Source organism: Octopus sinensis, linkage group LG2 (genome assembly GCF_006345805.1).
Source record: "Octopus sinensis linkage group LG2, ASM634580v1, whole genome shotgun sequence".
NCBI classification, from domain to species: Eukaryota; Metazoa; Mollusca; class Cephalopoda; order Octopoda; family Octopodidae; genus Octopus; species Octopus sinensis.
The window spans coordinates 30,811,815-30,829,000 of NC_042998.1; the positions used below are offsets into that span (position 1 = coordinate 30,811,815).

At 35.3% G+C, this 17,186-nt stretch overlaps 1 protein-coding gene and 1 long non-coding RNA gene across 2 annotated transcripts in view; both read left to right on the forward strand.

Moving 5' to 3' along the window:
* The window catches only part of LOC118762182 (mucin-3A-like), a 40,139-nt gene that overhangs the window by 13,652 nt on the left and 9,301 nt on the right, over positions 1-17,186 (forward strand). Inside the window, exons 16-39 of the mRNA XM_036500682.1 lie at positions 562-624; positions 744-1,003; positions 1,398-1,524; positions 2,139-2,207; positions 2,562-2,821; positions 3,066-3,192; positions 3,329-3,397; positions 4,686-4,945; positions 7,320-7,446; positions 7,583-7,651; positions 8,942-9,201; positions 9,446-9,544; positions 9,709-9,777; positions 10,298-10,406; positions 11,066-11,325; positions 11,571-11,697; positions 11,834-11,902; positions 13,194-13,453; positions 13,699-13,825; positions 13,962-14,030; positions 15,320-15,579; positions 15,825-15,951; positions 16,088-16,159; positions 16,738-16,790. Coding sequence (XP_036356575.1) covers positions 562-624; positions 744-1,003; positions 1,398-1,524; positions 2,139-2,207; positions 2,562-2,821; positions 3,066-3,192; positions 3,329-3,397; positions 4,686-4,945; positions 7,320-7,446; positions 7,583-7,651; positions 8,942-9,201; positions 9,446-9,544; positions 9,709-9,777; positions 10,298-10,406; positions 11,066-11,325; positions 11,571-11,697; positions 11,834-11,902; positions 13,194-13,453; positions 13,699-13,825; positions 13,962-14,030; positions 15,320-15,579; positions 15,825-15,951; positions 16,088-16,159; positions 16,738-16,790 — 3,392 coding nt within the window. The remainder of the gene's footprint in view (positions 1-561; positions 625-743; positions 1,004-1,397; positions 1,525-2,138; positions 2,208-2,561; positions 2,822-3,065; positions 3,193-3,328; positions 3,398-4,685; positions 4,946-7,319; positions 7,447-7,582; positions 7,652-8,941; positions 9,202-9,445; positions 9,545-9,708; positions 9,778-10,297; positions 10,407-11,065; positions 11,326-11,570; positions 11,698-11,833; positions 11,903-13,193; positions 13,454-13,698; positions 13,826-13,961; positions 14,031-15,319; positions 15,580-15,824; positions 15,952-16,087; positions 16,160-16,737; positions 16,791-17,186) is intronic.
* LOC118762258 lies at positions 5,222-6,831 on the forward strand. The gene is made up of 3 exons (XR_004998012.1): positions 5,222-5,318; positions 5,455-5,523; positions 6,815-6,831. It is a non-coding gene; the product is annotated as an uncharacterized LOC118762258 (long non-coding RNA).

The following is a 17,186-nucleotide window of genomic DNA, read 5'->3' on the forward strand; positions in this document are numbered from 1 at the left end:
ATCAATTAATCCATCAACTCTTATCGCTTCACTGCTACGTCTCACAGTTTTCGACATCGGTTCATCGTTCACCGGTACCGATGTTCACGTTTTCGCTCTACACAGCATTTCCAAAATATTTTACACGAATATTTCTGCATCCCAAACGACATTCTTCCTTTCGTTGATTTCATCTAAACATGGATTATTAATTCTCAATCTTTTCAATATCAACAAACCTTACCTTATATACTGAATTTTTCTTCAAATTTAGCACCTCATTAAAAGAATACTTTTCATGTTTAAGTAAAAGCTTCCTCTCGTGTTCAGCTAATCACCGGCATTTTATGCAAACTCGTTTGTATTTCATGTAAGAAATCTCTATCGATATTACATTCCTGACAGAAACCAAGTGAACGATCAAATTTTCCTCCATATCCAATACCATTTTCCCAATACCTTTCCTATTTCTATTTCTGTAAATGTGTCTCCAGGCTGTATCGAAAATATTCAATATAAATCTTGTAAAATTATGTTCTTCGCTTTATACATCCTTCATCCGATGCGTGTTTTATAATGCAGCAACTGCCTCCACTGCCATGGCAACTACAGAACTTGTTCCAAGCCCAACAACCCCTCGTCAATGTAAGTAATATTAATACAATTTTTCTTAAGTCCAACCATTCATTTCTTTCACATATACAACAGACACACACTTTACCATAATTTTGCATTATTTAAGAGGCAATTGTTTTCTTTATCAGGGTCGTGTGCGCTGTCAGAAACGATGAATGATGAATCTTTCCTCCCAGATACTGCCATCTCTCTCAATCCCCCAGTTGGCAATCCAGGAGACATCAGACCAGATGTTGGATGGATAACTAATTCCAATAAGAATAGGACTATCACCTTAGATATTGGCCCCAACCTAAATTTTGGCGCTATAATTCGCCTTGTTGAACACGACAATGTGAAATCCTATACCGTTTTCATATTACATCCTTCTGCAAAAACACAAATCCAGGTATTTAATAGTGGCCCTTTTTTTTTTTCATTGGATTTACTGTAATGTTTTGAATCATACCATTCACTATTTCAAAGCTCAACACATTTCCTATATTAATTGTTCTACATACTTTGGTATATTAATCGATAATATTCATTCTTACATATAAGAACGTTCTTGCAGTCATTGAAAAGGCGAACTGGCTAATGTTCACCGTTTTTCTGCTCTTCAAATTTATATCAATTTATTTCTTTACCTAATTGTACTAAAAAATGATTTTTTCTACACATGCAAACTATTGATTTTTAATTCCCTTTTTCTGATGAATATTTGAAAACAAACAGCAATTATACAGTTCGTCTTTTCTTGCTGTTCCAGTTTATTTCAATTTATTTTATATTTCATTTATTAGGAATCCTCTCCAGATCGACCAGTTTCCATTCCACAAGATTACGGTCAAACAACGGTGCAAATTGTACTGTCACCAGACGATCCAACACAAGATATGTTGGTAACTCTCTCTGCAAAACTCTGTAAACGTAAGTAGTTTATATCAAAGTAGCAGTATCGCTCGGCGTTGCTCGGGTTTGTAAGGGAAATAACTATAAAGCCTTTTTAGAGAGTTTATAGCCAAAAAATAGCAAAAAATGCATTAAAAATGGAAAAAATATCATGGTAAATTTTTTTTTAAATCGTTGACTCATCGTAGGCATTTTTAGAGAGTTACTTCCCTTATATAATAGCGAGAAAATGCATTAAAATGAAAAAAAATGACGGTAAATTATTTTTAAAATCGTAGACTCATCGTAGACGCGCGCTAATACCCAGAAGGGCTCGATATGAATCACGACTATAACATACCCGGTTTTGGTTTAACTGCACCGCAAAATGTGGGAGTAGTTAGGAATCTAAATCGTAGGAGACAGACACACAACCTTACTTTTATATATAAAGATTTCCCATCATTAAATACGTTTACCTTGTTTTCTACATATTGCTATATAGTTACAATTTTAACTAAATTTAAATGATCCTTCCATGGAATATTTTGCTTTCCATTTAATTATAAGTTGCCTTTACTTCGTTTTCCAATTTCATTGGTACTTAAATAATTCTACTAACGAATATTTTTGCCTTCCATGTAATATTGCAGACCCTATCTCAACAACAACGGCACCAGTCACCTCAGCAACTGCACCAACTCTACCAACCACTCGTCCACGTGAGTTTTATTCTATACGTAATAAACAATAACCTTTTTCAAACATACTTCCTACGAAGGCATCATATTATTTTGCATACTGTTTAATTTGACGAAATTCTAATTTTATTCTTATTTTCGAACTCTTACAACAATATTCTCTTGCCCCTGACAGATAAATATTTCACATATTCACCGATATTTTTGTGATATATACTGTTATGATGCTTCTCAATTCTCCTTGTTTTAAATTGACAGCTAACTTCTGACTTGATTCATCGTAAATCAACTGTTTCAGGTCTTTCACTTTTACAACTTAATCACGTTTTTGCCTCAATTTCTCATTATACAAGAGCTGATTGTTTTCTTTATCAGGGTTCTGTAATATATCAGAAGCGATGGATGATGAATCTTTCCTCCCAGATACAGCCATCTCTCTCAATCCACCAGTTGGCAATCCCGGTGACATCAGACCAGACTTTGGATGGCTAACTAATTCCAATAGCAAAAGGATTATCACATTAGATATTGGCCCCAGCCTAGATGACGGAGGTACAATTCGCCTTATTCGACACGACAATGTGAAATCCTTTACGGTTTTCATTTCACGTCCATCTGCAAAAATGCAAATCGAGGTATTCACTACTAGCTCTTTTCTTCATTCTATTCACAAACAATTTCCAATCGCACAATATAAAGTTCGAATACTCAACGTTATCTCGTTTTAATCATTCGATTCTCTCTTGCTAAATTAATCGATAATATTCATTCATATATATCATAGTGAAATCTGAATCTTTGAAAGCATCACCTGATTTATATTCACGTTTTTCGTTTAGTTGACGATTATTTCAATTGAATTTTCATTTCATTTATTAGACATCCTCACCAGATCGAACTATACACATTACACAACATAATGGTCAAACGACGGTGGAAATTGAAATTTTGCCAACCGATCCAACAAAAGATATGTTGGTAACTCTCTCTGCAAAGCTCTGTAAACGTAAGCAGTTTATATCAAATTTCCCATCATTAAATACATTTACATCGATTTCTACCGCATGCAATATATTGACAATTTCATCGAAATTTAAATGATCCTTCCATCGTATAATTTGGCTTTTAATTCTCTATTGCAGACCCTATCTCAACAACAATGGCACCAGTCACATCAGCACCTACATCAACTCTACCAACAACTACTCCACGTGAGTTTCATTATTTACAGAAGCGCCCTAAAACATAAAGTTTCACAAACGTTCTTTCTCAAGATCTCATCCGTTCCTGCATCTTCACTCAATATACGTACATCTATCACTGACAAAAAAAATGTCCTTGTGCAAAATCCGGCACATTTATTTAGTTTAAACCGGACTTCACACATTTTCATTAGTCTCCCGTCTCCAATATTGCTACATCATTCAACATCATTTTCTTTGACGACAAATTCAAAGGGATTTTTCTAGTCGGTTCTTTTGCCTATACAGTAATTACATTTATCAATAAATATGACCAAAACCATTTTTTCCATAGCACATTAATTGTAGTCTTTTGTAAGGTTCTTTAGATTGGCGAAGTTTAACTTTCTATTTTTTTTGCGAACCAATACAGCAATATTTTTTCGTCCCCAGTTACTGAATATTTCACATTTTCAACAATAATTTTGCGTTAGATCCTCTTAGGAGGTTACTACATTGTCCAGATTTTAAATTGTCCCCTTATTAAATTGACAGCTTACGTTCTCACTTGATTCATCTGTGCAAATATTTGTGAACGCATATTTCTTCAGCGAACTTCTCACACTTGACTACGTCGGAGCGTCGTTCACGTACGGATGTTCACGTATGCCCTCTACACTACGTTTCCAAAATATTTCAAACACATAATTCTTCATTCAAAACGACATTCACCTCACCAAATAAAATTAGTTTCATTTCTATCATCTAAATATGGCTAATAATTCTGAATCTTTTCAATATCGCCGAACCTCATATACGGAGTTTCCTTTACAATTCAGCGTCTTTTTAATCACCCGTCTTCACACATATAACTCATCGCCACCTTTTGTGTTCTTCTCATGGCATTTATTATACGAAAACTAGTTTGAATTTCATGTTAGAAATCTCCATCTATATTTCATTTCCGATTAGAAGCATTTCAACGACACATGTTGCTAGCCTCCATTACATCTTATAATTAATTGCCTCTAACTTTCCGCTTCATGTCTCCACAAATGTGTCTCTAATTTGCATCATAATTCTTGAAGACAATTCATATAAATTTCTATCGCTCATTTTATATTTCCCTCGTCCAATGCGTGTCTAATACTGCACAAACTGCCTCCACTGCAATACATTTTCCAAGCCCATCCACCACCAGACAATGTCATTTATAGGAATACAATTTCTCACCAATCTACTCTTTCATTTCTTTCAACTGAATCATGTTTTTGCCTCAATTTCTCATTATACAAGAGCTGATTGTTTTCTTTATCAGGGTTCTGTAATATATCAGAAGCGATGGATGATGAATCTTTCCTCCCAGATACAGCCATCTCTCTCAATCCACCAGTTGGCAATCCCGGGGACATCAGACCAGACTTTGGATGGATAACTAATTCCAATAGCAAAAGGATTATCACATTAGATATTGGCCCCAGCCTAGATGACGGAGGTACAATTCGCCTTATTCGACACGACAATGTGAAATCCTTTACGGTTTTCATTTCACGTCCATCTGCAAAAATGCAAATCGAGGTATTCACTAGTAGCTCTTTTCTTCATTCTATTCACAGAACCATTTCCAATCGCACAATATAAAGTTCGAATACTCAACGTTATCCCGTTTTAATCATTCGATTCTGTCTTGCTAAATTAATCGATAATATTCATTCATATATATCATAGTGAAATCTGAATCTTTGAAAGCATCACCTGATTTATATTCACGTTTTTCGTTTAGTTGACGATTATTTCAATTGAATTTTCATTTCATTTATTAGACATCCTCACCAGATCGAACTATACACAAACACACAACATAATGGTCAAACGACGGTGGAAATTGAACTTTTGCCAACCGATCCAACAAAAGATATGTTGGTAACTCTCTCTGCAAAGCTCTGTAAACGTAAGCAGTTTATATCAAATTTCCCATCATTAAATACATTTACATCGATTTCTACCGCATGCAATATATTGACAATTTCATCGAAATTTAAATGATCCTTCCATCGTATAATTTGGCTTTTAATTCTCTATTGCAGACCCTATCTCAACAACAATGGCACCAGTCACATCAGCACCTACATCAACTCTAACAACAACTACTCCACGTGAGTTTCATTATTTACAGAAGCGCCCTAAAACATAAATTTTCACAAACGTTCTTTCTCAAGATCTCATCCGTTCCTGCATCTTCACTCAATATACGTACATCTATCACTGACAAAAAAATGCCCTTGTGCAAAATCCGGCACATTTATTTAGTTTAAACCGGATCTCACACATTTTCATTAGTCTCCCGTCTCCAATATTGCTACATCATTCAACATCATTTTCTTTGACGACAAATTCAAAGGGATTTCTCTGGTCGGTTCTTTTGCCTATACGGTAATTACATTTATCAATAAAGATGACCAAAACCATTTTCTCCATAGCACATTAATTGTAATCTTTTGTAAGGTTCTTTATATTGGCGAAGTTCAACTTTCTATTTTTTTGCGAACCAATACAGCAATATTTTTTGGTCCCCAGTTACTGAATATTTCACATTTTCAACAATAATTTTGCGTTAGATCCTCTTAGGAGGTTACTACATTGTCCAGATTTTAAATTGTCCCCTTATTAAATTGACAGCTTACGTTCTCACTTGATTCATCTGTGCAAATATTTGTGAACGCTTATTTCTTCAGCGAACTTCTCACACTTGACTACGTCGGAGCGTCGTTCACCTACGGATGTTCACGTATGCCCTCTACACTACGTTTCCAAAATATTTCACACACATAATTCATCATTCAAAACGACATTCACCTCGCCAAATAAAATTAGTTTCATTTCTTTCATCTAAATATGGCTAATTATTCTGAATCTTTTCAATATCGCCGAACATCATATACGGAGTTTCCTTTACAATTCAGCGTCTTTTTAATCACCCGTCTTCACACATATAACTCATCGCCACCTTTTGTGTTCTTCTCATGGCATTTATTATACGAAAACTAGTTTGAATTTCATGTTAGAAATCTCCATCTATATTTCATTTCCGATTAGAAGCATTTCAACGACACATGTTCCTAGCCTCCATTACATCTTATAATTAATTGCCTCTAACTTTCCGCTTCATGTCTCCACAAATGTGTCTCTAATTTGCATCATAATTCTTGAAGACAAATCATATAAATTTCTATCGCTCATTTTATATTTCCCTCGTCCAATGCGTGTCTTTTACTGCACAAACTACCTCCACTGCAATACTTTTTGCAAACCCATCCACCACCAGACAATGTGATTTATAGGAATACAATTTCTCACCAATCTACTCTTTCATTTCTTTCACATATACAACTGAATCACGTTTTTGCCTCAATTTCTCATACAAGAGCTGATTGTTTTCTTTATCAGGGTTCTGTAATATATCAGAAGCGATGGATGATGAATCTTTCCTCCCAGATACAGCCATCTCTCTCAATCCACCAGTTGGCAATCCCGGTGACATCAGACCAGACTTTGGATGGATAACTAATTCCAATAGCAAAAGGATTATCACGTTAGATATTGGCCCCAGCCTAGATGACGGAGCTACAATTCGCCTTATTCGACACGACAATGTGAAATCCTTTACGGTTTTAATTTCACGTCCATCTGCAAAAATGCAAATCGAGGTATTCACTAGTAGCTTTTTTCTTCATTCTATTCACAGAACCATTTCCAATCGCACAATATAATGTTCGAATACTCAACGTTATCTCGTTTTAATCATTCGATTCTCTCTTGCTAAATTAATCGATAATATTCATTCATATATATCATAGTGAAATCTGAATCTTTGAAAGCATCACCTGATTTATATTCACGTTTTTCGTTTAGTTGACGATTATTTCATTTGAATTTTCATTTCATTTATTAGACATCCTCACCAGATCGAACTATACACATTACACAACATAATGGTCAAACGACGGTGGAAATTGAAATTTTGCCAACCGATCCAACAAAAGATATGTTGGTAACTCTCTCTGCAAAGCTCTGTAAACGTAAGCAGTTTATATCAAATTTCCCATCATTAAATACATTTACATCGATTTCTACCGCATGCAATATATTGACAATTTCATCGAAATTTAAATGATCCTTCAATCGTATAATTTGGCTTTCAATTCTCTATTGCAGACCCTATCTCAACAACAATGGCACCAGTCACATCAGCACCTACATCAACTCTACCAACAACTACTCCACGTGAGTTTCATTGTTTACAGAAGCGCCCTAAAACATAAATTTTCACAAACGTTCTATCTCAAGATCTCATCCGTTGCTGCATCTTCACTCAATAGACATCTATCACTGACAAAAAAAATGTCCCTGTGCAAAATCCGGCACATTTATTTAGTTTAAACCGGATCTCACACATTTTCATTAGTCTCCCGTCTCCAATATTGCTACATCATTCAACATCATTTTCTTTGACGCACAAATCCGAAGGGATTTCTCTGGTCGGTTCTTTTGCCTATACAGTAATTACATTTATCAATAAATATGACAAAAACCATTTTCTCCATATCACATTAATTGTAGTCTTTTGTAAGGTTCTTTAGATTGGCGAAGTTTAACTTTCTATTTTTTTTGCGAACCAATACAGCAATATTTTTTCGTCCCCAGTTACTGAATATTTCACATTTTCAACAATAATTTTGCGTTAGATCCTCTTAGGAGGTTACTACATTGTCCAGATTTTAAATTGTCCCCTTATTAAATTGACAGCTTACGTTCTCACTTGATTCATCTGTGCAAATATTTGTGAACGCTTATTTCTTCAGCGAACTTCTCACACTTGTCGACGTCGGAGCGTCGTTCACCTACGGATGTTCACGTATGCCCTCTACACTACGTTTACAAAATATTTCACACGCATAATTCATCATTCAAAACGACATTCACCTCGCCAAATAAAATTATTTTCATTTCTTTCATCTAAATATGGCTAATTATTCTGAATCTTTTCAATATCGCCGAACCTCATACACGGAGTTTCCTTTACAATTCAGCGTCTTTTTAATCACCCCTCTACACACATATAACTCATCGCCACCTTTTGTGTTCTTCTCATGGCATTTATTATACGAAAACTAGTTTGAATTTCATGTTAGAAATCTCCATCAATATTTCATTTCCGATTAGAAACAGTTCAACGACACATGTTCCTAGCCTCCATTACATCTTATATTTAATTGCCTCTAACTTTCCGCTACCTGTCTCCACAAATGTGTCTCTAATTTGCATCATAATTCTTGAAGACAATTCATATAAATTTCTATCGCTCATTTTATATTTCCCTCGTCCAATGCGTGTCTTTTACTGCACAAACTACCTCCACTGCAATACTTTTTGCAAACCCATCAACCACCAGACAATGTGATTTATAGGAATACAATTTCTCACCAATCTACTCTTTCATTTCTTTCACATATACAACTGAATCACGTTTTTGCCTCAATTTCTCATACAAGAGCTGATTGTTTTCTTTATCAGGGTTCTGTAATATATCAGAAGCGATGGATGATGAATCTTTCCTCCCAGATACAGCCATCTCTCTCAATCCACCAGTTGGCAATCCCGGTGACATCAGACCAGACTTTGGATGGCTAACTAATTCCAATAGCAAAAGGATTATCACATTAGATATTGGCCCCAGCCTAGATGACGGAGGTACAATTCGCCTTATTCGACACGACAATGTGAAATCCTTTACGGTTTTCATTTCACGTCCATCTGCAAAAATGCAAATCGAGGTATTCACTAGTAGCTCTTTTCTTCATTCTATTCACAAACAATTTCCAATCGCACAATATAAAGTTCGAATACTCAACGTTATCACGTTTTAATCATTCGATTCTCTCTTGCTAAATTAATCGATAATATTCATTCATATATATCATAGTGAAATCTGAATCTTTGAAAGCATCACCTGATTTATATTCACGTTTTTCGTTTAGTTGACGATTATTTCAATTGAATTTTCATTTCATTTATTAGACATCCTCACCAGATCGAACTATACACATTACACAACATAATGGTCAAACGACGGTGGAAATTGAAATTTTGCCAACCGACCCAACAAAAGATATGTTGGTAACTCTCTCTGCAAAGCTCTGTAAATGTAAGCAGTTTATATCAAATTTCCCATCATTAAATACATTTACGACGATTTCAACCGCATGCAATATATTGACAATTTCATCGAAATTTAAATGATCCTTCCATCGTATAATTTGGCTTTTAATTCTCTATTGCAGACCCTATCTCAACGACAATGGCACCAGTCACATCAGCACCTACATCAACTCTACCAACAACTATTCCACGTGAGTTTCATTATTTACAGAATTGCCCTAAAACATAAATTTTCACAAACGTTCTTTCTCAAGATCTCATCCGTTCCTGCATCTTCACTCAATACACATCTATCACTGACAAAAAAAATGTCCTTGTGCACAATCCGGCACATTTATTTAGTTTAAACCGGATCTCACACATTTTCATAAGTCTCCCGTCTCCAATATTGCTACATCATTCAACATCATTTTCTTTGACGGCAAATTCAAAGGGATTTCTCTGGTCGGTTCTTTTGCCTATACAGTAATTACATTTATCAATAAATATGACCAAAACCATTTTCTCCATAGCACATTAATTGTAGTCTTTTGTAAGGTTCTTTCGATTGGCGAAGTTCAACTTTGTATTTTTTTGCGAACCAATACAGCAATATTTTTTCGTCCCCAGTTACTGAATATTTCACATTTTCAACAATAATTTTGCGTTAGATCCTCTTAGGAGGTTACTACATTGTCCAGATTTTAAATTGTCCCCTTATTAATTTGACAGCTTACGTTCTCACTTGATTCATCTGTGCAAATATTTGTGAACGCTTATTTCTTCAGCGAACTTCTCACACTTGACTACGTCGGAGCGTCGTTCACCTACGGATGTTCACGTATGCCCTCTACACTACGTTTCCAAAATATTTCACACACATAATTCATCATTCAAAACGACATTCACCTCGCCAAATAAAATTATTATCATTTCTTTCATCTAAATATGGATAATTATTCTCAATCTTTTCAATATCGCCGAACCTCATATACGGAGTTTCCTTTACAATTCAGCGTCTTTTTAATCACCCGTCTTCACACATATAACTCATCGCCACCTTTTGTGTTCTTCTCATGGCATTTATTATACGAAAACTAGTTTGAATTTCATGTTAGATATCTCCATCTATATTTCATTTCCGATTAGAAGCATTTCAACGACACATGTTCCTAGCCTCCATTACATCTTATAATTAATTGCCTCTAACTTTCCGCTTCATGTCTCCACAAATGTGTCTCTAATTTGCATCATAATTCTTGAAGACAAATCATATAAATTTCTATCGCTCATTTTATATTTCCCTCGTCCAATGCGTGTCTTTTACTGCACAAACTACCTCCACTGCAATACTTTTTCCAAGCCCATCCACCACCAGACAATGTGATTTATAGGAATACAATTTCTCACCAATCTACTCTTTCATTTCTTTCACATATACAACTGAATCACGTTTTTGCCTCAAATTCTCATACAAGAGCTGATTGTTTTCTTTATCAGGGTTCTGTAATATATCAGAAGCGATGGATGATGAATCTTTCCTCCCAGATACAGCCATCTCTCTCAATCCACCAGTTGGCAATCCCGGTGACATCAGACCAGACTTTGGATGGCTAACTAATTCCAATAGCAAAAGGATTATCACGTTAGATGTTGGCCCCAGCCTAGATGACGGAGCTACAATTCGCCTTATTCGACACGACAATGTGAAATCCATTACGGTTTTCATTTCACGTCCATCCGCAAAAATGCAAATCGAGGTATTCACTAGTAGCTTTTTTCTTCATTCTATTCACAGAACCATTTCCAATCGCACAATATAAAGTTCGAATACTCAACGTTATCTCGTTTTAATCATTCGATTCTCTCTTGCTAATTTAATCGATAATATTCATTCATATATATCATAGTGAAATCTGAATCTTTGAAAGCATCACCTGATTTATATTCACGTATTTCGCTTAGTTGACGATTATTTGAATTGAATTTTCATTTCACTTATTAGACATCCTCACCAGATCGAACTATACACATTACACAACATAATGGTCAAACGACGGTGGAAATTGAAATTTTGCCAACCGATCCAACAAAAGATATGTTGGTAACTCTCTCTGCAAAGCTCTGTAAACGTAAGCAGTTTATATCAAATTTCCCATCATTAAATACATTTACATCGATTTCTACCGCATGCAATACATTGACAATTTCATCGAAATTTAAATGATCCTTCCATCGTATAATTTGGCTTTTAATTCTCTATTGCAGACCCTATCTCAACAACAATGGCACCAGTCACATCAGCACCTACATCAACTCTACCAACAACTACTCCACGTGAGTTTCATTATTTACAGAAGCGCCCTAAAACATAAATTTTCACAAACGTTCTTTCTCAAGATCTCATCCGTTCCTGCATCTTCACTCAATATACGTACATCTATCACTGACAAAAAAATGTCCTTGTGCAAAATCCGGCACATTTATTTAGTTTAAACCGGATCTCACACATTTTCATTAGTCTCCCGTCTCCAATATTGCTACATCATTCAACATCATTTTCTTTGACGGCAAATTCAAAGGGATTTCTCTGGTCGGTTCTTTTGCCTATACCGTAAATACATTTATCAATAAATATGACAAAAACCATTTTCTCCATAGCACATTAATTGTCGTCTTTTGTAAGGTTCTTTAGATTGGCGAAGTTTAACTTTCTATTTTTTTGCGAACCAATACAGCAATATTTTCTCGTCCCCAGTTACTGAATATTTCACATTTTCAACAATAATTTTGCGTTAGATCCTCTTAGGAGGTTACTACATTGTCCAGATTTTAAATTGTCCCCTTATTAAATTTACAGCTTACGTTCTCACTTGATTCATCTGTGCAAATATTTTTGAACGCTTAGTTCTTCAGCGAACTTCTCACACTTGACTACGTCGGAGCGTCGTTCACGTACGGATGTTCACGTATGCCCTCTACACTACGTTTCCAAAATATTTCACACACATAATTCTTCATTCAAAACGACATTCACCTCGCCAAATAAAATTGTTTTCATTTCTTTCATCTAAATATGGCTAATTATTCTGAATCTTTTCAATATCGCCGAACCTCATATACGGAGTTTCCTTTACAATTCAGCGTCTTTTTAATCACCCCTCTACACACATATAACTCATCGCCACCTTTTGAGTTCTTCTCATGGCATTTATTATACGAAAACTAGTTTGAATTTCATGTTAGAAATCTCCATCTATATTTCATTTCCGATTAGAAGCATTTCAACGACACATGTTGCTAGCCTCCATTACATCTTATAATTAATTGCCTCTAACTTTCCGCTTCATGTCTCCACAAATGTGTCTCTAATTTGCATCATAATTCTTGAAGACAAATCATATAAATTTCTATCGCTCATTTTATATTTCCCTCGTCCAATGCGTGTCTTTTACTGCACAAACTACCTCCACTGCAATAATTTTTCCAAGCCCATCCACCACCAGACAATGTGATTTATAGGAATACAATTTCTCACCAATCTACTCTTTCATTTCTTTCACATATACAACTGAATCACGTTTTTGCCTCAATTTCTCATACAAGAGCTGATTGTTTTCTTTATCAGGGTTCTGTAATATATCAGAAGCGATGGATGATGAATCTTTCCTCCCAGATACAGCCATCTCTCTCAATCCACCAGTTGGCAATCCCGGTGACATCAGACCAGACTTTGGATGGCTAACTAATTCCAATAGCAAAAGGATTATCACATTAGATATTGGCCCCAGCCTAGATGACGGAGGTACAATTCGCCTTATTCGACACGACAATGTGAAATCCTTTACGGTTTTCATTTCACGTCCATCTGCAAAAATGCAAATCGAGGTATTCACTAGTAGCTTTTTTCTTCATTCTATTCAAAGAACCATTCCCAATCGCACAATATAAAGTTCGAATACTCAACGTTATCTCGTTTTAATCATTCGATTCTCTCTTGCTAAATTAATCGATAATATTCATTCATATATATCATAGTGAAATCTAAATCTTTGAAAGCATCACCTGATTTATATTCACGTTTTTCGTTTAGTTGACGATTATTTCAATTGAATTTTCATTTCATTTATTAGACATCCTCACCAGATCGAACTATACACATTACACAACATAATGGTCAAACGACTGTGGAAATTGAACTTTTGCCAACCGATCCAACAAAAGATATGTTGGTATCTCTCTCTGCAAAGCTCTGTAAACGTAAGCAGTTTATATCAAATTTCCCATCATTAAATACATTTACATCGATTTCTACCGCATGCAATACATTGACAATTTCATCGAAATTTAAATGATCCTTCCATCGTATAATTTGGCTTTTAATTCTCTATTGCAGACCCTATCTCAACAACAATGGCACCAGTCACATCAGCACCTACATCAACTCTACCAACAACTACTCCACGTGAGTTTCATTATTTACAGAATTGCCCTAAAACATAAATTTACACAAACGTTCTTTCTCAAGATCTCATCCGTTCCTGCATCTTCACTCAATATACGTACATCTATCACTGACAAAAAAAATGTCCTTGTGCAAAATCCGGCACATTTATTTAGTTTAAACCGGATCTCACACATTTTCATTAGTCTCCCGTCTCCAATATTGCTACATCATTCAACATCATTTTCTTTGACGGCAAATTCAAAGGGATTTCTCTGGTCGGTTCTTTTGCCTATACCGTAATTACATTTATCAATAAATATGACAAAAACTATTTTCTCCATAGCACATTAATTGTAGTCTTTTGTAAGGTTCTTTAGATTGGCGACGTTTAACTTTCTATTTTTTTGCGAACCAATACAGCAATATTTTTTGGTCCCAAGTTACTGAATATTTCACATTTTCAACAATAATTTTGCGTTAGATCCTCTTAGGAGGTTACTACATTGTCCAGATTTTAAATTGTCCCCTTATTAAATTGACAGCTTACGTTCTCACTTGATTCATCTGTGCAAATATTTGTGAACGCTTATTTTCAGCGAACTTTCTCACACTTGACTACGTCGGAGCGTCGTTCACGTACGGATGTTCACGTATGCCCTCTACACTACGTTTCCAAAATATTTCACACACATAATTCATCATTCAAAACGACATTCACCTCGCCAAATAAATGTTTTCATTTCTTTCATCTAAATATGGCTAATTATTCTGAATCTTTTCAATATCGCCGAACCTCATATACGGAGTTACCTTTACAATTCAGCTGTTTTTTAATCACCCCTCTACACACATATAACTCATCGCCACCTTTTGTGTTCTTCTCATGGCATTTATTATACGAAAACTAGTTTGAATTTCATGTTAGAAATCTCCATCTATATTTCATTTCCGATTAGAAGCATTTCAACGACACATGTTGCTAGCCTCCATTACATCTTATAATTAATTGCCTCTAACTTTCCGCTTCATGTCTCCACAAATGTGTCTCTAATTTGCATCATAATTCTTGAAGACAAATCATATAAATTTCTATCGCTCATTTTATATTTCCCTCGTCCAATGCGTGTCTTTTACTGCACAAACTACCTCCACTGCAATACTTTTTCCAAGCCCATCCACCACCAGACAATGTGATTTATAGGAATACAATTTCTCACCAATCTACTCTTTCATTTCTTTCACATATACAACTGAATCACGTTTTTGCCTCAATTTCTCATACAAGAGCTGATTGTTTTCTTTATCAGGGTTCTGTAATATATCAGAAGCGATGGATGATGAATCTTTCCTCCCAGATACAGCCATCTCTCTCAATCCACCAGTTGGCAATCCCGGTGACATCAGACCAGACTTTGGATGGCTAACTAATTCCAATAGCAAAAGGATTATCACATTAGATATTGGCCCCAGCCTAGATGACGGAGGTACAATTCGCCTTATTCGACACGACAATGTGAAATCCTTTACGGTTTTCATTTCACGTCCATCTGCAAAAATGCAAATCGAGGTATTCACTAGTAGCTCTTTTCTTCATTCTATTCACAGAACTATTTCCAATCGCACAATATAAAGTTCGAATACTCAACGTTATCTCGTTTTAATCATTCGATTCTCTCTTGCTAAATTAATCGATAATATTCATTCATATATATCATAGTGAAATCTGAATCTTTGAAAGCATCACCTGATTTATATTCACGTTTTTCGTTTAGTTGACGATTATTTCAATTGAAATTTCATTTCATTTATTAGACATCCTCACCAGATCGAACTATACACATTACACAACATAATGGTCAAACGACGGTGGAAATTGAACTTTTGCCAACCGATCCAACAAAGGATATGTTGGTAACTCTCTCTGCAAAGCTCTGTAAACGTAAGCAGTTTATATAAAATTTCCCATCATTAAATACATTTACATCGTTTTCTACCGCATGCAATATATTGACAATTTCATCGAAATTTAAATGATCCTTCCATCGTGTAATTTGGCTTTTAATTCTCTATTGCAGACCCTATCTCAACAACAATGGCACCAGTCACATCAGCACCTACATCAACTCTACCAACAACTACTCCACCACGTGAGTTTCATTATTTACAGACGCGCCCTAAAACATAAATTTTCACAAACGTTCTTCTCAAGATCTCATCCGTTCCTGCATCTTCGCTCAATATACGTACATCTATCACTGACAAAAAAAATGTCCTTGTGCAAAATCCGGCACATTTATTTAGTTTAAACGGATCTCACACATTTTCATTAGTCTCCCGTCTCCAATATTGCTACATCATTCAACATCATTTTCTTTGACGGCAAATTCAAAGGGATTTCTCTGGCCGGTTCTTTTGCCTATACCGTAATTACATTTATCAATAAATATGACAAAAACCATTTTCTCCATAGCACATTAATTGTAGTCTTTTGTAAGGTTCTTTAGATTGGCGAAGTTTAACTTTCTATTTTTTTGCGAACCAATACAGCAATATTTTTTCGTCCCCAGTTACTGAATATTTCACGTTTTCAACAATAATTTTGCGTTAGATCCTCTTAGGGGGTTACTACATTGTCCAGATTTTAAATTGTCCCCTTATTAAATTGACAGCTTACGTTCTCACTTGATTCATCTGTGCAAATATTTGTGAACGCTCATTTCTTCAGCGAACTTCTCACACTTGACTACGTCGGAGCGTCGTTCACGTACGGATGTTCACGTATGCCCTCTACACTACGTTTACAAAATATTTCACACACATAATTCATCATTCAAAACGACATTCACCTCGCCATATAAAATTAGTTTCATTTCTTTCATCTAAATATGGCTAATTATTCTGAATCTTTTCAATATCGCCGAACCTCATATACGGAGTTTCCTTTACAATTCAGCATCTCTTTAATCACCCCTCTACACACATATAACTCATCGCCACCTTTTGCGTTCTTCTCATGGCATTTATTATACGAAAACTAGTTTGAATTTCATGTTAGAAATCTCCATCTATATTTCATTTCCGATTAGAAGCATTTCAACGACACATGTTGCTAGCCTCCATTACATCTTATAATTAATTGCCTCTAACTTTCCGCTTCATGTCTCCACAAATGTG